Below are 26,938 nucleotides of genomic sequence, written 5' to 3' on the forward strand. Positions count from 1 at the left end.
GAGGGAAAATAAATGTATTTGGCCCCTTTGACTGATTAAATCATCATTTATGACATTATTAGATTATTGATGCTGATGCAGCATTTTATGGTTGTAGCTGCTTGAGGCGGAGCTGGTTACAACCACTTTATATACTATAAAGTGTACATATAGTTACTCCAGTGGTTCCCAACCCAGGGGTCGGGTCTCTCCAAAGGGTCACCAGATAAATCTGTAAGATGACCAATGGGAGAGAAAGAAGAAACAAAACACAGCTCTGATACTGAATTTATTCTCTATTTCCTTGTTGTGAAATATTGATAATTTTACATCTTGTGACCTCAAACAGTTGTTTAAATGAATCCATCTGAGTGGTTAAAAGGGGAAAGTACATATAGAACTGCTAACAACTCACACAGAAAACCTCCTAAACCTGTGACAAGTAGTGTTTTTTATAAGGGTGTTTGTACTGTATTATAGAAGTTCATCTTGTGTTTTTTGATGTAAAATCTTAATCTGAGAAGTAGCTAGTAACTCTCTGCAGATAAATGTAGTGGAGTAAACATGGTGGAGTGGAGCAAGTAGCACAGAAATGGAAATAATGTAAATACAAATACATTTTTGTAATAGTACTTAAGTACTAGTACTTGAGTTTTTTAGGTATTGGTGGGGTATAAAATGGGTATTTAACTGCACAAAATGTAAAAGGAAAGTACATACAAACAAAACAGAGCACAAACTAAAATAGCATATAAAATGTCACGATAAGCCCAGATCATCTTTGACTACACAGTTTTTTTCAAAATGGTTTCAAATTGAGATTCTGATTTTGATCAATTTTAATTTTAAAACAACAAACAAACAGAAACACAATGAATCTAATGTGACATTTTAGAGATTTTAAATCCACAGTATTCGAGGTACATTTTGATTTGACCCCAACCTTGAACTCTATTCACCTGCTTCTCCTGTGTGGAAGGTGATCGTGTCACCCAGTCGTACGACCCTCTGCCTGCTGGTCCAAACCTCATCCTGCTGCTCCAGAAGCATCCGCATATGCTCAGGTGATTTGGTGGTGGAGGATTGAAGGAGGGAGAAAGTGTGTTATAGTCTATAGATGGTGATCAACTAAAGCATCCAGTTGTTTGGTCTAGTGGAGTAACAGAGTAGAGAACAGGGAGGAGAGCGTTGTTTTTGTTGGGGTGGGGGGAGGTGTTGGGAGTGGAGTGTGAGATGGGCGGAGTTGGCGCCCAGATGGAGGGGCCACGAGCTAAGTAGATGCTCACATGCCGACACATGCAGCAGAGCAACTGGATTCGGGCCAGTGATGGGATTTAGGGTTGTGCAGCTGCCCTATATCATAGAGGGAGTGAGTGTGTACCTTTGTGAGGAACAATTTGTTTTAGACCCTGGGACTGGACTCTTTGGCTGGTCCTCACTTTTGGAAAGGCCGTCAAAGGGCTTGTAGAGGGTTTAGACTTGGTTTTAATGTTCAGGTTTGAAATTTTGGTATTTTGTTGTAATGGCTAAAGTCAGTGTAAAGGGCTAGGGAATGTATTATGTCATGAAGATCTTCTAAAAAATACAAAATGTGTGTGTAGGTGACAGAAAAGGGCGAGGCTCCTCTTCAGATTAAATCTCACCACCTGGAACACAATGGAGGAGAAAACTCATTATTGTAAAATTACACAGCTGTTACATACATACTGTGTGTGTACGTGTGTGTGTGTGTGCGTGACCATGTGTCTACAACTATAATACAGAGAAAAGAAATCTGCCACAGAGACGAGAACAGTTTTCTCTGTTTGAGTCTGAACGTTCACTTTTCTCTGCTAACGTTTCAAAATTTGATTTGTGTTTGGTCATGTGCACAGCAGATAGCAATATGGTTAGGGGCCCTAAAGTGGCTCATGCATTTTTACCTAATCTTGAGGGGCTGTTTTGCAGAGGGACACTGTGCCATATGTCACTTTGATACCTTGGATAAATTTGCATTTACAAAATTAACTTGAGGTGGGTGCGTCTGAACAGGGGCCCACTTGTTGGTTAATCTGGTCCTGCTGCAAAGAACCCCCAACAGTTTCACTAAATAAAGCGCAAAAAGCAGAGAAGTTTAAAAAACATTAGGGTTGAAACTAATTGTTTCAAACTTACATGCAACAGAGAAAAGCAAACGCACCTGCAAATTAGATAAGTCTGAACCAGAAAGGTTTAGAATTCTTACTTGAAAAAAATTATTTGAATTAATATTTTTCTGTTGGCCATCATCAACCGTTAAAAACCCTTTTGACCAGCTTGACTCTCCTATTTTTTTATTTCTTTTTAGTCTTTTGGTGTAGTTATAAAATTATTTTATTTTAATAAATGAATATGAACTTGTGAGGTCTGCAGTGTGCGTGTGTGTGTGTGTGTGTGTGTGTGTGTGTGTGTGTGTGTGTGTGTGTGTGAGACTGCAGGAAACAAACACACAAGTCGCCTGAGGCTGGCGTGCATCCTCTTTACATTAATCCCCATTGAAATATTGCGTGAGAGAGAAAATACCTGAAAATGAGTTTGATCTATCTAGGATGGATTAGCCACGAGATTTATCTGCACGTTTTACTGTATGGAAAAGCTGTGGCATGTGAAAAGTAGGTCACCTGTTCTGACCTTATTCTGATCACTCAAATTGATCATTATAATCAGTGCAATGCTTGTTCTATTTTATTCATTGTTTTTATCTGCATTGGACATATATACAAGGTACTCACACACTCGTACTCTTTTTAATTATTTGATTTGCCTGATTTCAGTCCTGAAATGTATTTGTCAACCATTTAAAACACCTTTGTTTTGAAAAGTGCAATAAAAATAAAGTGTATTATTATAATAAATTACATTATTCTTGAATTAAATCTATAATTCAAGATTTTATTAACTTTGCTCCACTCAATGTTCCCTCACTAGCTTTTTCTAGCTCTTTCAACTGCATTTCAGGGTCTTCATCAGCACATGGAATTTTGGTCTTCATAGAGATAACAATGATGATGTCAACTGAGCAAAGTCCTTCTGCCACTGAAGTCTGCGAGATGTGGTTGAAAGCTCTGGAAAAAGCTAGTAAGTGTACCTTGAGTTAAAATGATTTTGTCTAGTTGTGTTGATAATTTCTTCACTGCCAAAAAACTTTATAAAATAAATTTAATCAAAGGGACTAATATTTAAAAATAATAATACTGTACATAAAATAGATATTTAAAGCTGTATAAAATAATAAATAAAAACACAGTTAAATAGCAGGTTTTCAAAACACGATTTGTCATTTTTAAAATAATGTCTTGTCAAGAATGAAATTTTACAGTCAACAACTCATTTTCTACGACATGTAACAGTAAATCATTATAAAACAAATAAAAAGTTCAACAAAATTACAGAATTGGAAGAAGTGTGGCCATGGCAAGGTCATTTTAAGGATGTTTACATGTACAACAAATGAAAAGACAAAACCAGAGCTTACAAGATTACAAGAATACAACAGGTAGTAGAAGACACTACTTCAATATTCTTGTTCTTTCACTATAGCTCACCTTTTTCATTTCACCAAACTAAACCACAGTTCTTTCATGACCTACAGTAATTCCCTCAGGGGAAATTTTGTCACAGACACCAGTATCAGAGGAGATAAAAACTGTTTAAAGCCGTCTTCAGACCTCACACAGAAGCTTAACACAGCTCATGAAGTCTCTTACTGTCACTGAACAGCTGAAGCTTGATTTTCTGTGCAGATTTACAAATCAGTAAAATCTTAACTCACTCTGGTTTAAATCCTCAACACGCCTTCAATCAAGCCATTAAGCCGTGACTGCTGTAATGAGGATGAGTGTGACGACTCGACGTCTCCTACTTTCTGACTGCAGACAGACACAAACAGCTACACAATGTAAAAGCTGACAGCAGATCCAAAATAGGTTACTGGAACACACTGATTCACTCGCAGCTTTTAATTGTGCAAAAAGACTAATGTTTCAACACAGATGTGTCTTCATCAGAGTCAGAATGGACAAGGACATGCGGTAAACACACAGTCAACCTGGAACAGGTGTGTGTAATGTGAGATAATTGGTTGAACAGGATAATGGATCCAGAGGTGGGCATTGCCATATCTCATCCGCACTTATAAAGAAAAGAACACAAATGCATCTTAAAGTTACAAAGATAGAATTACAGAACCCTATTTTGGGGAGGGTGGCCTGCGTTCTTACTGCGCTATGATGCACACGTGATCTTCTGCTTTGTAGAAGTTAATGTTAAAATTTTACCTTTCACTTAATAATACCTACTGAATTCATGCACATTTTTAAGGTTTTCTTGAAAAGCTGCGACCATTTCCAGTAACATTAACATGGCTGCTTTTCTGTTTAATCACTCAAGGTTAATCTGAGATCTCCTGCTTTCCACAGATGGAATAACTGGGCAGATGGATTATCACTAAACAGTTTTCTGTCTGAGTATTCAAAAAGAAAACAAGAACAACCATGGTCAGCACAGTTTTACATGCGCTGTAGTGATGCAGCTCTCTTTAATTCTTTAAGATTTATAAAACTAGTTATTTTAGGGTTGTATGTTTCTCTACTCTGTTTACTCTCTAAACTAATTTGGCTCATATACACAAATCTATTTTTTGTGCTGCTGATATTGATGGAATGTGTCATGTGTATTAGACGTCTACCTATCTGTGTTTGTATTATGTTTATTGCGATTTCCACAAGCTGTTATTAACATAATTACCCAGAAGTAGAAAGCAACTAACTATTTATTATTTGCACGTTACTATTTTTCGCCATTTTCTGCTACTTTATAATACTTTATACTAATTGATCTTATAACGTTCAGATTAATAATACTAAATGTAATAAACAAAAGAATCTAAAAATGGCATGAAAAGAAAAAACTCCAGTAAAGTACAAGTACCTCAAAGTACTGTACTTGAGTAAATGTACTTACGACCAATAAGTAACATAGTTTCTTTTCATTGTTTCACCCTCAGAATTTATGTGGGACCGGCATTTATTTGTTTGTAATTACTGTAGTAGAAGTATCCTAAAGTACTCTGATGTGCCTGTGACACTTACTGGAGTAAATTTACTTTGTTATCCTGCAAACCTCTGGTCATTGTCATCTTTCTGTTTAATTAAACAAATAGCATACAATACATCATCTGCTCTGCTGTGGAAGTCCAGATGTTACTCCTTGTCCACTGCTGATCACAGACATATCTGCAATCCAGGTTCAACATCTGCCTGGGATCGACCCAGCGGGATGCTCGCTGCTCGGGGACCGCAAGTGGGATTTGTGCCGGCAGGATTACTGGCCCAGGCGTGCAGACGGCAACTGTAATTACTCCTCACGTGGCGAGCTGAGTGGGCAGAAATAGAGGACCGGGTCCGAGCATACAGATGTGGAAAGGAGGATCATGGGTAAAGTCAGATCTGTCATGACACCACTGATGGTACCCTGAGTAATCCCATTGCCCTGCCCGACACTGCATTTTCTTTAATTCTGTATGTCTACCACTTGTTACCAACCTACACTTCAAGAAGGATTCATATTCTTTACATAAGTAAAAGTACTAGTAATTCAGTGAAAAAACACTCATTAGAAGTGGAAGTCCTGCATTTCAAACGTCACTTCAGTAAAAGCACAGAAGTATTATCAACAAAATGTGCTTAAAGTATCAAAAGTACTATTTCTGCAGCAGTATGTACCCTGTGACTGATGTATTATATGCATTTATACATTTTAGCAATGTTAGAGCAGCATTTTACTGATGTAGCTGAAGCTAGTTTTAACAGTTGGCTAAATTAGTCCAGTGGTTCCCATCCCAGGGGCCGAACACTGAAAAGGTTCACCAGATAAATATTTTCTGGAGTTTTCTAATCTTTGCTTTTTGGGGGAAATGTTTTACCTCTTTGTGTCTTGAATAGCTATTTAAATGTAACCATCTGGGAAGTTCAGAGGGGAAAGTCTTTTAATAAATCATCTAAAATGTGACATAGAGACACAACTAGACAATTGTGACGGAAAGGCTTTTATAAAAAGGGTTACAAGCTAAGGCTGGGAACTGATTTATGAATTGAAGTACATATGGAGAGATTAATATAAGTGTACATATAATGTCCTGCAGACAACTTCTTAATAATTTGGAATACGTCCCAGAGCTGTTTTGATGATTTTCCTGGGAGAGTATTGTTTGTGTGATAGGTCGTCGCTCCTCTCTTCTCTGTATCTGACTAAGTAAAAGACTGCAGCTGTAATCCCATAAGAGGCTTTGCTTTTCACTCTGCTGAAGTTGGATGCTGTTGGCACGGTGCGATAAACATGCTTTGTCACAGCAGCTCGGGCTAAAATTACAACATCTGGACAACAGACACATCACATGAAACGGGATTGTTCTCGAAAATAAGCTGGGATGACAGAAATGCATGACGAATATCTTAGTCAGGGGACATTTTTCAAATTACACTGCATTTTACAAGTATTTTTGCTTCTTCTAAGAGCAGTTTGTACTTTTCCCGCAAGTGTGCGATAACCACACTGAAATTAATATTTTTCTTCTCTCAACTTCTATTTCAATTTGTGAAAAAATAGAGATGTGGAGGGAATGTCAAAGGTCATGTGTTTTATTTTATTTAGCCTTTATTTAACCAGGTAAGCCGATTGAGAACAAATTCTCATTTACAACGGCAACCTGGTCAAGCTGAAGCAAAGTAAGGCTGTACAACATGTAGTTAAATACATAAAAAAAAACGGTGGTACATTTGACACTAGCCCAATCTTAGTCTGTTATCTGCAATGTCTTCTGCTGTATAATGTGGGGATAATAGGTAAAGAAAGACACCTTTTAACAAGTGTTTTACATAAGACAAGAAGACACTAGGATGGCATAAGGAAACAGAAGGTAAAATAAAATTACATATAAACAACATTTAAAGAATGTAAAATAAAAGCTAAAGATAGAAGAAACATTAAAATATAATCAACTTGAATGAAACGGATTACAGAAGGGTGGAGGCATGTCTTCAATATTTTATGTGACAGTGTAATGTCAGGGTGTGAACCGTAGGTGGCGGCAGAAACCAGCTTTCCTTACGGGCTGATTTAATAATGCAAAAGACATGAGAAAACCGGAAATCAAACCGGAAATCCTTCGCAATAAATATTTTGTTCAATTGTGAGTCCTGAAAGAATTGAATACTTGGGAATAAATGGTTTTAGTGCAGTAGAAAAAAAAACACGCATGTTAAAACACCCTAATGGATCTATGAATTTAGGCCTTACTAGGGAGTGATAACATGTCTGTCCAATATATTTATTAATCCATTATCTATCATTTACTAGTGCTTAAATAGTATGTCTATTATGCATTATTTATGGGCTTGTATTCATATTCCTATTCCTTTTATTTTTTATCTATTTTTTAAACTAGATAGCCTATAGGTTTTTTCTTGTTCCTAGCCCCCCCCCCCCCCCCCCCCCCCCCCCCCCAAATGAGGTTTCGATCTGAAAGGGGGTTATTTTATTCGTTTTATTTTGAATACAATACAACACGGTCTTTATTGTATCCTGTGACGTCATCAAGGTGTTTAGCTGATTGAGTAGGGTGATTGGACTGATTCATCTCCTGCCCTCCAAGCGGTGTGTGACTCACGGGCAGTTTTCTGTGGAAACCGAGGGGATCTCACTGGGAAACTCCTGGTGTACTTGCCAAAAGTCTGTTTTAATGAAGGCTCGTTTTATTTCGGCTCCTAAGTGGTGAGAAGTTAGGCTGACTTTATTAACACTGAAAGCCTGAAACATGCTGCTGGATGGTGCGTTCACTGTCTTACTTCTGATCAGTGGAGCTTCTGCTGTGTCAGGTAAGTACATACACTCACTTATAATACAGCACATATTGGTCTTAGTGCTGCATTATTATCTTTAAAGTAATTTATTAGATGTGTTTTGTGTATATGAAACTACAATACTGCTATAAAAAAAAAAGAATTGTGGATATAAAGGAAGTAAAATTCACTTGATGTTTTGCCGTTGACAAAACAAGACAGACTAGATTTTGACCTCTGGTAACTTGTGATACAGTCTGTTACACTGAAATATTACGAAAAAATGAAGTAACATTTAAATACAAGAAAAATGTGTAAACAAATATGTGTACCTCATTAGTTACAAAGAGTCAAAATGTCTTGTTTTCAGGTCTGGTATTGAGGTTGTAGTTAGAAGAATAAAATTGTCACTCACCTGATTCTGGCTGAAACATTTAGTCAGGGTTTATTTTATTCAATCCTTTAACAGGTTGACAGATTGATTTGCACTACAGTATAAGAATATAAGAAACGCACATTAATTCACAACAAACTCACTATTTACTTGAACACAACCTGTTTTAAATTATAAAAATGAATTTGCAAATTGTGTTCCACATTACAGGAAACAAATAAGGTGTTTACAATTGCTGTTTCGAACTTTTTTTTCTCAGACTTTTTGGTGAACTTTGAGTTACACTGTGGTGCGCATAAAAATATTTCTGGAGAGTAATAAATGTGTTCAAGGTTCAGCTTCACCTTGTAGTTATTGGTGCGATTGCTTTTACCATGCAGGGAGTTTATTGCCATTTTTATAATCAGCTTAATAAGTAGCCAGCATCTTAAGGGCTGGTAGTTAAATCATGACACCAGTTTCCTCTTCAAATCATCATTTCATAATCATGTGGAGAGTTTCTGGAATATGTGTGCCTCTTTCTGCGTACATGTGATTGTATTGTGGTTTCTGTGGGCTGTGTAGATGTTACTACACTACTACACACAAAAAAAATTTATATTGCAATAGTTTCTGTTCCAGCTCTTCTCCTGAGGTAATTGACACGTCATTTCCCATTTCTCCGTCAAGTGCTTTCATTGTTATTTTCTCAGGAACATGACTAACTAGTCCTTTCACGTTTCTGTGTGACTTATCCACTGACTCCAAACTTTCCAAATCCTTTTAATGAGCTGCGTAGAGATTAAATATACAGTAACACACAGTTTGGGTATAGAGCTGATTTCCCTGGTTTTGAATGGAAATCTTGATTTTTTTTTTTTTTTTTTTTTTTAAACCTGTCCTGCCCAGCAGCCTGGTATAGAGTATAATGACCTGGATACCATATTGTGCCAGACAGATTTTACTTTAACAAGAGAGTATTAAAATACTCCTTTGTCTGTTTTATTATTTATTTAATTATGTATTGATTTGTCACCGGGCCGGACAGGGGGGCAGACACGGGGATGGGGGGGCACAAACAGACAGCACAGAGAAAGGACAACACCTGCAAGAGAAGGGGGAAAGGGGGATGGAGGGTGGGGACAACAGGGAAAAGCTGTGGGAAACACCAATTGCAGAAAGCAACGAAACCTGCAAGAGAACAGAGAGGGGGGCTTGGGGAGGAGAAAAACAACAACAACAAACACAAACAAAAAAAAACAATAAAATAATAATAATAGTAAAAGAAAACCAGCCGAACAGCAGCAATAAACAGCTGACATATTAATGACATATTAAGACAACTAAGAGAACAATGAAAACAAGAAACAGTCACACACACTAAATAAGCAACACAACACAGCCACGAGAGCTGGAATAATAATTAATTTAAATAAGTAACTGAAAGAAAGGCATCAGGAATAATTCTACCAGGGACAACCTAAGTTTGTTTGTGTCTGTGTGGGTGAATGTGTCTGTATGTGTGTGTATGTACATGTGTGTGCGCATAAGCCTGTTAAAGAATGTAGTTGTTAGAGAGAGTGGGACGCCACGACTGTAACAGGCAGGCAAGAACCCCAGTAGCCAATAGGGGTGGAAGAAAGAAAAAGAATAAATCAAATCAAAAAAAAACAAAGACTCCCAGATGCACCGCGATGCAAACGCAGAAGACCCCGACCCAAATGCCAGTTGACAACGTAATGCCGACGGAACGCAAAAGAGGAGGAGCAGCGCCCGGACCGACCGCGGCACAGACACAACATAGACCAGTGGCCTCCCCCATCCAGCACCCCACCGCCGCGCAGCAAACAACCACAATGCCCAAATGCCACGCAATCATCAACACCAATGCACAAGTGACGAGCCCAACGCGCACACTGCGCGAGCACAGCGACACCCATGCCCAGCAGCCCCCCGCGAATCCCGCGTGCGAGGTCGGGCAAATGAGAGAGAGCAAACGGAACAACACGACAGCGAAAGCCAGCGGAGAGAGACACCAGCAGCAAGTCCCAGCCCGGCAGCAAACGCGCCGCACAGGTCACCGTGCACCCGCCAATAAAAGTCCACCGTCCCCCAACCGCCGGAAAAAACTAAGGCCGCCGGCGCCAGCCGACATCCCCCATGCCCAGCGCGCCCCCGGCCGCCATGCAACACCAGCCAAACCAGCAACGAGGCAAAATCAACTAGCTCAGCTGCATGCCACCAACAACCCACCCATCCATCAAGGGCCGAGAACTCCAGGCACAAACCCAGAACAAACCGGAGCACAGCCCTGCCCCGCACCCACACTGCACATCCCGAAAACTAACTATAAACCTCAGTATCCAGAGGGGTCCAACAACTGGCCGACAGAGAAATGGGCAAGCACGGGTCCGAGGCCAACGAAGCAAAACAGGAACGCAAACAGGTCCCTCCAAGCCAATGAGGAGATGCCTCCCCCGGACTCCAACGCACAAACTAAACGCCCAGCAGCCATCCAGAGACCCTGCCCAGGGAAAAAGTATAATACATCAAGATGCATCGATAATCGCCCCACAATCCCACCGCAGACCCCCACCCCCAGAAGCCAGGACACCCTGCGACCCCCCAAAGCGCAAAGGACCCCAGACCGCATGTCCAGGGGGAAGCTGTACCCCGCCCCAAGGAAGAACAGCAGAAAGCCGTGCCGGGAAGCTCGCTACCGCCAGGGAGCGATAACGCGGGAGAACCAGGCCAACGGTCCCCCAGCCCAGCCAGAGGCATCCCTCCCTACAGTGCAGCCAGTGACAGCAGCCCCCGAGGCCGATCTCATCCCCGGACAGGGGCCCAGCCCTCCCCAGTCAAGCACCCCCAAGGAGGAGCACCAAAACCTACCCCGACAGCACCGGTCATGCGTCCCAGAGACTCCCGAATGCCCCCACCGTGAGAGAGCTGGCAGGGGGAAGCAGCGGGAGCCTCACCTCTGCCGAAGAGGGCCCAGGCGAGGAGAGGAGACAACGGGCCCCCAGGCCCAGGGACACACCACCCGCCCAGAAATGAGCAAAGGCCACAAGCCCGAGTCCGCAGAACCCTAGGCTAAGGGCGGGCCCCCACCCCGCTCCCTTCCCTCCCTAGCAGCGAAGCATCCCACACACAAACCCCCACCGTCCCCAAAGAAAGAGACAGCAATCACCCCGCGACAGCAGCAACAGCCCCTCAGCCCTAGGGAGTCAGCAGATGCAAATAGCCCCTAGGACTCAACACGACCACACTCCAGAGGGCCGCGACGCGACTGCAAGCAACCATCGACACACCCAAAGCACAATCCCTCCATACACAGGATCCCGGCACAACCACCAAGCATCCAGTCCGGGCACTAAAATCCAGAGGAGACACCCCCCAACCAGCTCAAAAAGGACCAGCCCGCACCCCCAACCCACCCCGTCAACCCTTCTTCCCGGTCCCCACCCCTCCAACAACCAGTCGCCAGACCCCTCAGAGAACCGAAATGCAATTATCAGGATGCACAGCATGCACACAGGACAGAGCCGCACACCAGCCCAGTCCCGGCCCGCACCCGATGCCCCCAACCCCCGACAAGCACGCAAGCCAATAATGACCTACAGATGAGCCAATCAACACTACCCCGCTACCAATCTAACTAGCGGCACACAACAGCCAAGTAATGCGCTGCGCAGGAGAGATGCCAGCCGGCGAAACCCCCCCCATCCCCCCCGCAGCCAGAGAGACCACAGACCCCACCCACGGCTACACCGTGACCCACGCCGCACGTTCACCACCAGACCGAAACCCACCACAAGCATCCCCCCCCACCAACCTCCACCGCCATGCCCGCCGCCCGCCCCCTCCCCCCAACCCGGACCCACACACAGGACACACAGGGAGGCAGCCAAGCACCGAGCGCCACCACATCCGCACAGCGCGCGAGTCAAAATCACCACCCGCGCACCGATACCAACAACCCCGCGACACCTAAGCAGAGTGGCTACCCACCCCGCAGCAGCGGCACGCCGAATACAGGGCAAACACCGGTCCCCCCGTCAAGCCCGCGCCCTAGGCAACCCGAGCGCCGCACCACCGCCCCCCCCCCCGCCAACACCATGCCATCAACCAACATTTAAAATTAGAAAAAGTCCCCCACGCCCGCACCGCAATGCATCTAAGAATCAACCCACCCCCAGACACACCTACCAGCCGTACGGGACCCTGACCAGCAAGGCAGTACACACCCACCCCCATTAAGTGATAAAGTTGATCAAGGGGGACCAGAGAGATTGGAATTGTGTCAATTTGTTTTTTTTTACAGCAGACATTTTCTCCATGCTAATGTGATCTATAAGGTGATTCCGATATTGGGTGATACTTATATTCTTTTTGGCCTTCCAGTTCATGAGGATAGTTTTCTTGGCGATGCATAAGGCAGTGAGAAGCATGTATGATGTGTCAACCTCTATACTAATGTCACTTAGGTCCCCCAGCACGCAGAGTGATGGGGAAACTGGGACGGGGTAACTTAGCCATATTGATAGGTCTTCACATATCTTCTGCCAGAACTTTTGAACAGGTGTACATTGCCACATAGCATGCATGTAACTATCAGATATGTTACCTGAGCAGTTCCGGCAGATGTTTGACTGCATAAGACCCATTCTGAACATCCTTTGTCCAGTATAGTGTGTTCTATGGAGAGTTTTATACTGTATAAGTTGTAGATTGGGATTTGTAGTCATTCTAAAGGTATTTAAACATATCTGCATCCAAAAATTTTGGTCTGGACTAATGGATAGATCTGTTTCCCATTTTAAGAATGGGAGAGAGATTGAACTATCTGTTTTTAACAGTAACATGTATACTTTTGATAACAGTTTTGGAGGCGAGAGTTTAAGAAAGTCTGTTATCATTGGAGGTAAATCTAAGTCCATTATTTTATCCTTAAATCTAGCCTGAATTATGGATTTAAACTGTTGAAATTCCAGAAATCTATTCTGGCTAATTCCATATTGTGCCACTAGATCCTGGAATGGAATAAAGTTACTGCCTTGCATTACATGCTCTAGATGTCTTATCCCTTTGTCATACCACAGTGGGGAATTTAGTGTTTTCTTATTTTGCAGGATGTCAGGATTATTCCAGATTGGGGTAAATCTGCATGGGATAGGTGAAGACCCAGATATTTTGAGAAGTTCCCACCAAGCTGCCAAGGAAGTGCTTATGTTAATGCTTTTAAAGCAGGTATGACGTTTGATGCTGGAACTGATGAATGGCATATCGGAAATTTTAATTTCATTACAGAAGGTTTGTTCTATGTCCATCCATGAGTGGTCCAGGGGGCTCTGATTGATCCATTTTGAGATATATTGTAGTCTATTAGACAGGAAGTAATGATAAAAATTTGGCAGTTCTAAACCACCACAGTCTTTTGCTTTTTGCAATCTTGATTCACAGCATAGAATGACAAAGTTTTCCCGACTTTGTGTAAACAGTTTTTACTTTTCTATTTCAACATGACGAAACGGTTTTCCCAGTTTGGTTGGTGTGACAGAACTTGGCTGGCCTTTTGACACATTTTTGGAAGAACTGGAATGCCAAGAGTTACAATCTGTGAAGGTTCTCAGTCATCCAGGTCATAGTTATCCAAGGAAGGTTAAAATCAAGGGCAACTGGATTTGGAAGCCATTTACACCCGGGTTGAAAAGCTGTCTCTTAACAGAGGAGGGGGTCTGCGACACCACATATCGCCCACTTATAATGCTGTCCTTTCATCACCTCCCTGGAAACGTAACTAGAGTTACAGTATTCACCAACTGAACTAAACCTATGTTCACAAGAAGGTTCACGTCAACATCCAAGTTGTTATTACAACTAAAACCTCTGAGATATCTGACCTGCTAAATAATTTGCAAGTGCCTTCACATTAGCCAAAGTCTGTGGTTTAATTAAAACCAGAAGTTAATAGATGTAGCGTCATATTGACCACCACATGCACAATGTCTTTAACCTTCACATGACCAACTCTGCAATCATACAGCTGTCTTGAACATTAACACATAAACATGGGAACTTTTCCCATCTCCACCATCTGTCAGTATAGATCCCATATGTAATGAATGCAGCATTTACCGAGTCAGGGGGAGGGGGTAATATTCAGAGAGCCTGAGGGTCTGGACTGGATGGGATGTTCTGTGCTGAAGAACCAGTTTCTCAAAGCGTGGCTGTCTTGAGGAAGGTTGGGACATGAGGTGGAGGAGGCTTTACAGCTGAGTCTTTGTTGAGGCGATCAAAGTGAGAAGAAAAGGGATTTAAGCTCATCTGGTTATGTGGCCTCACGATGGGGTCACTGCCACATATCTTTGGTGTTTTTGGGGACTCTCTCCAGTCCCTGCTGATGTCTCCGCGTTGCCTCCTTGGTGCCAGCTTTCAGTCTCGCTCTGGCAGTGCTATAAGCTGCTTTGTCACAAATGTCTAGAGAGCAGGTTTCACATCCTGCTGATTTACAAATGTCTGCAGTTTTCCCCCAAATTATTTATGCTTTTGGTCTTTGGACAGAAGGAAGTGTCTCATAATGCTGGTTGGTGAAAGTAGTATCTGCAACCATGCTTTTAATATGAGGACAGAGCTTTAAATAACACAAGCACATCTGAGAAATGGGATTTTCCAAGTTTTTTCTTGTAAAATTTTGAGTTTTTTTTCTTGAAAATTCACATCCTTAGTCTTGGACATTCAGAGTTCTTTCTCAAAATATTACCCTCCTCCCCGGCTTTGTAAAACAAAAAAAGGCCCTTAGATGCCATACACTGATGCATGGAGGTAAATCCCTGTAGCGACAAGAGTGAAGGCTGTTGTAGTGGCTCAATGATGCCTATGTTTTTTGAAATTACATGTTCAACTATCCAGGGCTCACCTGTCCACATACTTTTAGCCATGTAGTCAGCACAGGCCAAACTGGGATATCTGTGCAATATCGTTTCTCACTGCTTTTAAAACTAAATTTAGTTTTGAGGTTTTTTTTGTAGTTCGTCACCTAAAACAACTAGTACATTTGCATCACAATAAAAGTGTCATAGTTTTATAAATAAATACCTTTTAAATAAATGAACTGAGATGTTTGGATAGAGACCGATCCTGCAGAGTCTGAGACTCTATGGTTGAAAACCACAAAAGACTGTATGACTTCATATTTCAAATAGGGATTTACTTCTCTTTATTGGGATCTCACCTTTAAAAAACCTACAATTAAAACAATTGAACAATTTCATGTTAAGCACTGTAATGACCTGACATATTGTCAAATTGAGTCATTTAAAATGGAGCTAGCCGCGGCTGGCGTTACCTAAAACTACACTTGTTTTTGCATGTTTACGGGAGAGTAAATCATGCCTGCATGTGTGCTGACTCAGTAGGGAGGACATTAACTACAACACATTCTTGCGAAACCAGTATCATTTATTGTCTCGTCTCATGAGCTAAGTGTATCGTTGCACACCTAATCTGAGCCCTTATGTCCCCACCGCTTTTCAACTCAAAGTGACTCCCTTGCGCAAAAGCATGCCTAAGATGATTAAATATAATAACAGACTTTGAAGGGATGTCTAAAAACTAGGCGGGGCAGTGCAAAACAATGAGGGCTGGTAGAATGCAGAAGGGCAACCACAAGGGATACCTGTATTTTGTACACCTGCCTACCTTATTGAGGCTGTGGTGACGGAGACACAAGGTGAAAAGGTAATGGCGTGTTACAGGAATTGTTTGGTAGAAAGTATGTACTGCAGCGCCACACACCTCGCCAGGGCCAATATGTAGATAATTGTGTTTTTTTTTGTTTGTGCATAGTTGATAGCAGTGTAGGTGTTGTGTGGTTTGCCCTCATCTATCTTTCTGCACGGGCAAATGTTGATGTTATTTGGTAAATACTGTGGTCATCGAGATAACTTCATGAAGGGCGGGGGTAGCACTTAAATTTGTTTGCTGTCGGGCCAGGAGTCAGATAAAAATCTTTTTTTTCTCTGTGCATTCAGTAGAGTGTGTTTAGTTTAGGCACCTGCTACCTTAACCTACAACTTTCAACAACTTTAAAATTTTACTTTTCTGTTTATTTTATTTTTCTTGTAGAAATCAAAACAACATGTGGTTTAATAAGCAGTTGGATTACACTCTGAGGCTATTTACTGACCAACAACTAACAGCTTTCACAAGTCCTCATAGTGGGGTTTCTGGATTGGGATACGGTCCAAAAACTGTGTGAATGTTGAATGTATTCTTAGTTAACTTGCAACTTGTGTGAATTAAGTTGTCTCGCACCTGTAGTTTGGTTCAGTGTGGAAACAACACATACGTCACTGCCTCTTGCTTCTGCAGGTGATTTCTCTGAGTTTTAACTTCTGCTTCCTCCCACAGTCCTTTCTGCCATCCAGTCATTTTTACTTGTGCTATACAGGACTCCGTTGTACAGATTGTGTCTAAATTGGACCTTCCTGTTAAAAAAAAGTTTTAAAAAAGGCGTGCAGGTTGATAGGTTAATTGGTGATTGTGAATACTTGTTTGTCTCTGTGTGTCAGCCCTGTGATGAACTGTCAACCTGTACAGGGTGAACCCCGCATCTCGCCCAATGTTAGCTGGGATTGACTCCAGCCCCCACGACCCTACACAGATAACAGGTTATAGTTATTAGCTGGATGCAGTTTTCCCATTCTGCTTGAGGGAGTAGATATGTGTGGGTGTAATCTTTGTTTGGAATCAAAGGAGAAAGGGCGACACGGGCAGCATGATTGTATGACTTAGTATATTATGGCAATCTGCTGGTTAAGATTTCCCTCGTGGTCTGGGGTGTTGACCATGAACCACATCGTCTCCAGTTCAAGTCTGCGGGATGTTTTCCAGCTCCCTTTTACCCCTTTTCTGTCATCTATTTACTGTTTGTGTTAAAATGCCCAAAAATACTTGAACAAATGGCTTGGTGTCCGTATAGTTTGTGATGATGAATGAGGGTGTACGGTGACACATCTATTTATGGGTCTCTCCTCTTTTCTTGCAGTTCCGTCTCCAAAAAATGTGGTGGTGAGCTGCCAAAATCTCAAAGTCACAGTCAGCTGGGAATACAGCAAACTGCAACCACAAACCACCTTCAGGGTACAAGTCAAAGGTTCTACTGTGTAAGACTCAACTGCCTTAAACATGAAATAAGAAAATATAACTTCAGTAGTGCTTGAATTAGTTTTATTAAGAGCTAAATGTAATTTAATGTTTGCTCTGCAGCAGCAGAAATTGTGTATTTATGCTGATATTATTTTCTGAATACTGTCTTTGACTGCTGGTTTAGTAAATCCACTGTTTTGTTGCTCATATTTAAGAAATGAGGAAGAAACCACCACAGACCATCAGTATGATCTGAGCCACTTCGTCTGGGCATCTAATGAGCGCTACATGGGCTTTAATTATGTCAGTGTAACAGCCATACAGGGAGGCCACCGGTCTGATCCAGCACCGTCTAAAACATTCAGCTTCTCAGCGCACAAGACAGCTGATATAATATGTAAGTAATATATAGATTTTAAAATGTGTTTATTTCCCTGTAAATAAGTAAATGTTACCAACTAGAGTGTGGGTCAGATTTACATTGCTAAGTTTCTTTTACCGAGCTAAAATTTGAATTTCTCTCCACAGGCAAATTAAATTTCCCTCCTGTGGATCTGAAAGTGGAGGATTCGGGGGCCAAAGTGACGTTCAGAAATCCCCTGCACTACTACAGTGAACTGAAGCAGGCTGACAATTCTGCCTCCTTTAAATTCACAGTCTCTCCAGGTGGTGTAAGTACAAATAAAGCTTAAAGACATTTGAAATAGTATGAAAAAGGCGTTTACAACTCTGGAACATCAGTCAAAAGTTGAGCCAAATTCAGAAGAAGTAGCCCCTTTCTTTTGACTTTCAGTGAGTCAGCTTGAGGTGAACGTTATTATATTATTAATAATAAAATTAATAATGATGATGCAAGCAGAACAGCTGGTCTACCCATGCAGGCTATATAAAGTTCATAAGCTATTTTGATGATCGATTTAATCGTTTCAGTCATTTCCTAAACAGTTTGTCAAAAATCTGTAGATTCCAGATTCTTAAATGTATTCTCTTAATTCTTAAATGCTCCTTTTCTTTGTTGTTCATGATAATTAATGAAGAGTCTTTGGCTTTTGAACTGTTAATTAACTTTAGGCTCTGGGGAATTTTTTTTTTTTACTTTTTAAAGACTAAACGATAATAAATTGTGAAAATGAGCGGCAGATTAATCAGTAATGAAAATAATTGTTAATATATGTCTCTTAACCTGCAGACATTTCAAATCTCATTACGTTCAAGAAACGTCAGGAAATGAGATGAATTACAGAGCTTGAATTCATATCCGTGGAATCGACTGAGGTCTTAGTTCCCATCTTGTAGCGCAGTTTATCTCCTCGGGGTCCGGCACCCTGTTAGTCTGTGAGAACTTGTTCTGCAGGTCCGGACGTTGGAAATTTCAATATATCTCCAAGAAACAAAAATGTTTGTTGCTTTGTTTATTATGGCTCCGCTTTGGTTGGATATCGAGAACCAGTTCTGAAATGGAACCAGTTTTAGTTTAATAAGAACTAGGGAGTTGTTAAAAGGTCAGTGATTTCTGCCCCCACCCCAAAACAAAGGGCAGTCAAATGCTTTGTTTGTTATGGTAATAATATGCTAATAAGATAAAAAGCAGTGTTGATCGTAATTACCGGTGTTCTGTGACTTTCAGGAAGGTGAATGCCTACGGAGCCAAGAGATCTGCGAACGCGAGATTGAATTTCCTGAGGGTGCAGAGCAGTGCGTCAATCTGACAGGATCGTTGATTGTCGACAATCAATTGGTATCGTTTAGTGAGACACACAACATCTGTCCCAGTATCCCACCTTGTAAGTCTGAAGTGGTGAAGGTTTCTTCAAAGACTTTCAGTATACGGCATCAGAAATGTGTCTTTCATGTTTCTGGTTTACACGGGTTAAACAGAAGGTTTGGTGACATAAAACAAAGAAGAAACAAGCATGTTTTCTCAACATACAAATAATCTGGACACAGTAAAAAAAAAAAAATTCTGATCCTGTACTTAAGTAAAATACTAATACCACACTGGGATAGTACATGCAAGTAAAAGTCCTGCATTTAAAAGTAAAGTTAACATATGTAAGAATTATCAGAAGAATGTACTTAAAGTGTCAAAGCAGAAGTACTCACTGTGCAGTAAAATTTTCCTGTCAGTGTTTCACTAGTTGATGTTTCTGGGTTAATATTACTACTACAATAATGTGCATCAATTTATTTTACCTCTATAGATGTTGAGGTCCAAGCTGACAGACTGATGCATGTAAATTTGTCATAGCTAACATAACTGTCTGCCTGTTTGCTGCTGTCGTGCACGGTGACGTTTTCAGAGCGTTTGTTGAAAACAACTGGCTGCTGCTGAAAACACTGACCGAGCCAGACCGTCAATGTGCTGTAAAACCCAAACTATGAGCTGAAAGAAGCCATTTTCATCAAGCTGCTTAAACTTTCTGCTCAGCACCAAACAGCAGTCAGACATAGTTAGCGGCTAGCTGGTGAAGAAAATTGAGTATTTAGCGCCAGAGATTTTTCTCAAGAGTTGGTGGAGACCATACCAGAGCTAAAAGGGGAGTGAATAGTGGATGTACATTTACCAGTGTGGCAAAAATCTGACTGCAGGGTGTGTAAGAGATTTGCCAAATCAGCTTTATAAGGTTATAAGTCTGTTTTGTTATAACAGCGTGTTGTGCGGCCCCCAAATGACCTAAAATATAAATTGATGCAGGTTTAATTAATGTTTATTGAAACAGATTTTGCTTGCTGTAACAAAAACCACTATTTGTTCAGCAACACACTTGGTGGCCTCTATATTAGGTACACCTGTACAATCTAATACAACTTTTTGTTGACATTGTCTGAAATGTAAATTGTAAATCTGAGTAAAATACAAGTGCTCTTTGCTTTAGCACATTTGCAAACTGTGAAACTAAAATATTTTTTTATTGCAGGGGTCTATGTGACAGTGGGAATTATACTGCTGTTCGTGTTAGTTGTCGTACTGACTGTGGTATCAATCATGATCTATAAGACAAGGCCCCGGAAGAGGAAAACTCCCATTCAACTTGAGAATCTGGTAAGGTGTCAAATTGGAAAACACAAACCAGTTATTGGTGGTTGTGTTGCTCTAATTGTTTCTAAACCCTTTGTCTATCCTTGTCTTCTGCAGCCAAACCGGGGGAAACAGTATTATACTGTGACCCCCCCACACATCAGTACTGTTCTGATCAGACTGACTGTCAACGAGCCCGGCACAGAGGAGGAAGCTGAGCGTTTGACATCGGAGGGACAGAAGACAAATGAGGACTACTCTTCAGATGGCTCTGTGAAAACAGAGTGCACTTCGGTTGATGAGGAGGAGGAGAAGGGGGAAGAGTCAATGTCATCATATGACCGCCCACAGAATCTGCAGGTGGACATGGGTGATGCAGAGATGGTCACAGGTTACACCGGGTGTTAATGCAACAGCTGATTGGGGATTCGTTAAATGTTTTTAATTCAGTACCACTATAGCTCGGGGCAAACTACACACTATAAAGCTTAAAGCGGCGCACTAAGAGGAGTCAGCGCCTTGCTCAAGTGACCCCTGAGAGAAGTTTGGAGTGATGCTGTCCCCCCATCACCCTCAAACCGTCTTTTTGACTGCAGATCGAATGAAAGATTTTACTCTCTGAAGTGACCCCGTCCTCTCTCCATCTAAACTGATTGTTCAGTATTGCCTGTAGGGTGCTCCAGGAGGGAACAACCACTAACCTATAAGTACCTTTTTAAACGTGTTTAAGGATATTGTTGCCTTTTGAGCTGTTTTTACGCATTTAATACAAATCTGAGGGAGAATCAAGGAAAAAGACTGATCCTTTGCTACAACATCAAAGAACTGCAACACAAAGAAGTTTTAAAAAGACTGTTACATGCACATGACCACTGGAGCCACATTTTGGAATATGACTTTCCACAACATGAAGTATCTGCCTCATTCTTACCCACTTTAAAACATTTTATCAGACGTAGCAGTGCAGAGTTTTTAAGAACGGCTACATTAAAGCACACAATAGGAAGATTTTTTTTTTTTAAATCAAGTTTTTTTAATATCAGCTGAAACTGCTGGTTTAGAGTAGCTGTTATTCATGAAGGAAGGTGTATTCATTTTGAAGGGACACACAAAAGCATGTTTCCACTTGTGTTAAGTGGTATCTAACCATGTAGACAGTTTAGGTTTTATTTGCCCAGGTTTGGACATGAGATTTCTGTTGCCTCTTTTTACAAATATTCTAAGAAATAATCCACTTTCACCAGTTTTCACAAAGAATATTTCTGTGGTAGAAAGTAGTTCCAATGAAATGTATTTATGACAAGGTCTGGATTGTCCAGAGCAAACACGGAAACTTGTTTATGCAAAAAGATGTGCAAGTTGAATCTTTTGGCAGCAAAACTTGGGACTCATATTTCAAATCCTGGACAAATAAAACCAAATTACCTACATGACTTAGTAGCCCACCACTAGAAGCAAAAAAAGTGTACTAAAATAATAAAAGTAAACGGAGCGCACCTCACACAATCTGGACTTTCCCAGAAACTGGTTTTAAAAATCCATTTGAACCTTGCTTGCAGTGCCACACCTACAATTATCACACAAGTGTTTCCATCTGTTGTTTTACCTGCGGCATGCAAAACTGGCTCTGTTGGCAATGTGGGGGTGTTGTTCATTTGCATCAAGAGGATTAGGGTTTTTTTGCATTACCCCAAGGTGGCTCATCTTTTTAAAGTTGTAAGTTTGTGTAACCTTTTGTTGTATAAGACTCGCTTTTATATAGTTTTTAATTTGATTACAATTAATACTAATTTTACAGTATTTGTTTTTTTTGGGGGGGGGGGGGGTAAACACCCAAGCCAATTTTTTTAATAATACACCGACCACTATTTCTAATGAGATGTGAATTTTATCAAAATGCTTCTGCTGAACGCTTGTTTGCATGTGGAATGAATGCCAACATGTTGCCATGCCAAAGACTTTGTGGTGTCAGTTGATGCTCATACCTGTCTGATGATTATCAGCTCAACTGTGGGGAAAGCACATCCTGACACGAGTTCAACAAGAAATCTCACAAGTGTTTTTAATAAAGAGACGTGAACGATATTTATTTGCTTTTGTAAACAAGAGACGTTTGCAGGTGTGGGTGAAGACATCCTGATGATAGCTGAGATGGCACAGAGAGCTTTATGGGCAAAATAAACACTTTGCTCAAATCTTTTTTTCTCCCCCATTTAACAAAAGCAGTCAAACTCCTCAAATGTTACAGGAATAATGTGTGTGCTTGACAGTTTCATGTTTCTTTTATAGCAAGGAAATAGTCCAGCACATAACCCCTGTAACAAGGCGGTTTGTCTTTCCTTAATGTTTTCGTACTGGTTAAACATAATAATTAGTGAGATTTAGAGGAGCTGGTAGGTGGATTATTTTTCTTTTACCTTTGGACAGAGCCACACTACCTCGTTTCCAGTCTTTATGCTCTGCTAAGTTAGTGGGCTGTTAGCGTGCAAATATGAGGATGGGATCTATCTTTTCTCTGCCAAGTCAATAAGCATATTTCCCTAAAGTTAGAGCATTTCCTTTAGCATAAGAAGAAGAAAATAATAGAAAAAGTAAATTCAGAAATTCAAAGCCAACTTTTGATACAAAACATTCTGGTGCGATACTCAGCCTTTACTTTTCCCGGATTTCAAACTGTTACAACATCAAGATTTTTGCTCCTTATATTTAAAGTGGAGTTAAATTAACTTTATGATTTGAAGAAATTCTGGTCTTAAAAAACCCAGAGCCTGTCAGTCCTCTTGTTTTCCATCCTGTCAGCTCCACTGAAGTGAGGAGCAGCGTGTCCGTGGTGAAAAGTCTGTGCGGGCAGAACGCCGGCGTTGGGGAGCTAAAGTTTCATGCCTTGAATGTTTGTTCTCAGATTCAACATCTGCTTCTCCTGTCTGACTTTTTCCTCCTTGAACGCCATCTTGTTGGCTTTCTTCTCGACTCTCCTTTCCTATTCAAAACACACAAGCAGAATTTAACATTGTACTGTGCAAATATTTTTATATCTTAATCATTTGTTGGCATCGTTTTTCATGTCACTGCAATACTGATGAAGCCCTTCATTGTGTAAATATTTGAATCCAGTGTTGGCAGGGTAAACACAGAATGGCCGGGCTTTGTAACTCACACTTTGATAAGAGCAAAATAAAGCAGGTCAGTCGTCCTACTGATCTGATTGTTTTGTTACAGGATAAGACTAGGGCTGTCGCGATAACCGCAGTGTTCATACTGTAGGGCGTGTTCAATTAATAAATGAGTGCTTCAAAAGTTCCACAACCGTAACGAGCTCTGTAACGGCTCAAGGATGGATCGCCTGTACGTGACCTGACTTCCAACTCTGAAGCTGTAAGTGTTGCTGTGTTTTTGTTGTTTTACGGTTTATTTTAAACTTTAGCTAACTTGGTGTTAGCACATTGCGCGGCTAATGTGGCTAGCAGGCTCGGCGATGTTGGACTAACGTTGTGATCCTGAGGGACAGTAAGCCTCATTTGAATCTCACTAACTAAGGAGCGTAGTGTGTCGGAAGCCTGCAGCTATTTTTCTTGTTGCTTTCTGTGGAAATTTAGTTATTACGTTACTACAGCGCAGCGGTTTGTTGTGGACAGCCATTCTGCTCCACAAGCGCGTGCGTTGTCGCGGTATGTAAATTGACTTGATAGACGTGCCCTGAAGGTAACGATATAACGTTAGCTATGTCTTAAAAAGACACGTCAAACTACAAAAAGGAGTTTTCTTGGCAATGTTGTTGACTAGCACCCAGCAGCTAGCTTGCTCCGACCATAAAGCTGCTGTTAGCGGCTCGCTGTGCAGTGAGGTGACACTCTTACTCTGCTATATGGCGCCAAATTACTTCATTGATGAAAAATGCGATAATAACGCATAAACACTGCTGAGCCCCAACATACTGCCGCGGTGGAAACTCTAAACTCCCGGCCTGTTTCTACTGAACATGTGATTCTTTAAAAACAGCTCACAAATATATAGGCATTTGTTTGGGACTGTTTAACAGTGGATTAAGCATGATGGTTTTGGTGTTTTCAGGAAATTTTTTATAAGAATAAAGTATTTTCAGAATCAGAAGGAGCTTTATTGCCAAGTAGTGTTTTACATATGTATCACTCAGTATGACTGGGTAATTGCGGCCGAAGTTACAACAGATTATTTGACAGAGACATTTCTGTACATGTTTTTGTCAGGTCTGAAGTGGGCGAGGCTCAGTTAATAAATCAGGGTTTTGTATGATTGTGTGCTTCTGTTACAAACACACTGTCAATCAAATTTGTTAAAACCACACCTACAGATTACAGAGTTTTAATCTCACAATTCTACTGAGGATGTATTTTATTTTATTTACTTTGCTTAGTCATGAATATTTAATTGTATATATTATAAAGTCAGAGCCTGTGGGCTTCCACTCAGGGAAAGCTGGGAAAAAGTCACCCCTACTTAGTTTGCTTTTTTCCACTCACTTCCTGGGTGCCTATGGGATAATGATTGTTATTTCATCCCGTAGACATTTACCAACTGAGCCAAGACAGCCTAATATTGCTTAATATAACTTCAGACTACACCAAAAACATAAAAAAGGTCTGTTCTGAGGGATTTATAGTTTCTGACTTTGGGACGGGTTATTCTATATGATAATATTTTTTCACTTCCATTCACTGGAACTGTTTGGAGCCCCCATGGGGAGGGCCACGTCTCACAAGCAAGATTTGAAGGGCCTTAAGCCAAAGACACAAAACATCAATGTTTTTCCCCTCTTTCTTCCTCACCTTGCGTTCGTCCTTGATGGCCTGTTTCCTTGTCTCCTCTCCTCTTTGCTCTCCTCCCTGTGGCGAGGCTGGGTGGAGACCCGAGGCAGGTCCGAGTCGTTGATCCTCGTCATGCGCTCGGCCTGCTTGGCGGTCAGGCCTCTGGCAGGAAGGACGTCCAGAGGGATACCCGTTTTACTGGACACACGGATCGGCTTTATCTGCCGATAGAAGAAAACAAAGAAAAGGTCTGCTTCAAGTCTAAATTTTAGACAATGTGCTGAAGAGGCTGGATCATAAAGTGCCTGGACAAGAGTATTACGTAAAATCCAATATATTCAGACTCTGCTTTGATTTTGTGTTTCACATCTTGACTTTCCAGAACAAAGTCTGAGCTCATCTGCAACCTTTAAAAGTTCACAGTGGAAGTTTAAGTGGCCGTCTTAAATAACACTATCGTTAAGCTATCAAGCAGGTTCCTGTAGTGTCATGTATGAGAGTTTGTTTTTCAGTTTACAGAACATGTCCGTACTCTGCAGACTAGTGTTTGTTGCCTTCACAGTTTCAGCTGCAGCTTTGTCTCAGTCACAAGTGTAGGTGTGACGTGCACGACCAGTTGGTCACATACCGGTCTCACACGAAGTCGCAAGACCGGAACTTCAGGAAAGCATTCAGGTGTGGGATTGTTTGTACAGAGTATCTGTTTCTACACGGGTATCATATCAAACAGCAGTTAGAAGTAATACAAAAGAAGGACTTTTCATACCTTTGGTGGGTCTTTAATGACTTTGGGTCTGTTATATATGTTGGAATATGTGCCTGGACAAGACAAGAAACATTATACAGATACATTAATACTGGCAGTGTCTCACTATAAAACATTAAACTACTGTAATCAAGACGTCTCAACACCTGAAAGAGCACGAACATCACGTCTATCAAACCTACTGTCAGAAAAAAATACACAGACTCTTTAATGCCAATTATTATGCCAAAAGGAATTACAAATCAAAGTTAAAAAAAGCAGTTGTTGAACTATCAAGAGGTGTCAGACGGCCCAGTATAAAATGTATAAAACACAATAGGATTTTATTATTATTAATTATCACTTCTGGCATTTAAAGATTTGTAATTTCATTACTGCAGAGTTTCTTATGTGGAGTGAAAATAACACCTATGGGTCCAACTGGTTGTGGTGATACTTCCTATCTAACATTGACCAAATAAGCTTTACTGCACCGATGTGGAACAGATAAAGATGATAAGATTTTAACCTTTGGCTCCAAATGAAACGCTAAATAAAAGCTCTCAGCTGTAAATGCCCTGTAGTCCAATTCTGGTTGCCAATCACAGCTCTCAGCCGATACAGAGACCTGATTAAATAAAAAAATCAGTTTGAAAGATAAAAGTCTATTTAAGAATCTTGATTAATTTCATTACAGAAGACGTTCACAGTTGAGCGAGACTCACACAGTTCAATAAACACAACAGTCCTCTTGTTACAGTTGATAAACTTTATATTAACCCATTAAGTGGCGTAATCTCTGACATAAACTCCACTGGGGTGCTGACAATACTGATTTTCGGAGGCTGTAGCCGCCTCAGCTATAAAACAACAGTGATGATGGATATCATGAAACTAGATGACCTAATCCACACACACACACACACACACACACACACACACACACACACACACACACTCTTACTGTTTTATTATTGATTTATTTTTAATATATTTTTATTTTTTAACACACACACACACACACACACACAC

The 26,938-nt window shown here is 41.0% G+C and overlaps 1 protein-coding gene and 1 long non-coding RNA gene across 2 annotated transcripts; one reads left to right on the plus strand and one right to left on the minus strand.

The window, feature by feature from the left end:
- The first annotated feature begins 7,628 nt into the window (after positions 1–7,628).
- On the plus strand, positions 7,629–22,462 carry LOC119898250 (interferon gamma receptor 1-like). The gene is made up of 7 exons (XM_038712440.1): positions 7,629–7,871; positions 17,258–17,375; positions 17,574–17,755; positions 17,887–18,029; positions 18,986–19,142; positions 20,277–20,401; positions 20,495–22,462. The coding sequence occupies exons 1-7, from the start codon at positions 7,811–7,813 to the stop codon at positions 20,783–20,785; spliced, it is 1,077 nt and encodes a 358-aa protein (XP_038568368.1). The 5' UTR covers positions 7,629–7,810; the 3' UTR covers positions 20,786–22,462.
- LOC119898954 lies at positions 22,443–26,138 on the minus strand. The gene is made up of 3 exons (XR_005443662.1): positions 25,928–26,138; positions 25,183–25,382; positions 22,443–23,357 (listed from the first exon to the last, which is right to left on the minus strand). It is a non-coding gene; the product is annotated as an uncharacterized LOC119898954 (long non-coding RNA).
- Between the last annotated feature and the right edge of the window lie 800 nt (positions 26,139–26,938).

This window comes from Micropterus salmoides, unplaced genomic scaffold, assembly GCF_014851395.1.
Source record: "Micropterus salmoides isolate LMB-PRFRI ecotype aquatic unplaced genomic scaffold, ASM1485139v1 Ms_hic_scaffold_1, whole genome shotgun sequence".
NCBI lineage: Eukaryota > Metazoa > Chordata > Actinopteri > Centrarchiformes > Centrarchidae > Micropterus > Micropterus salmoides.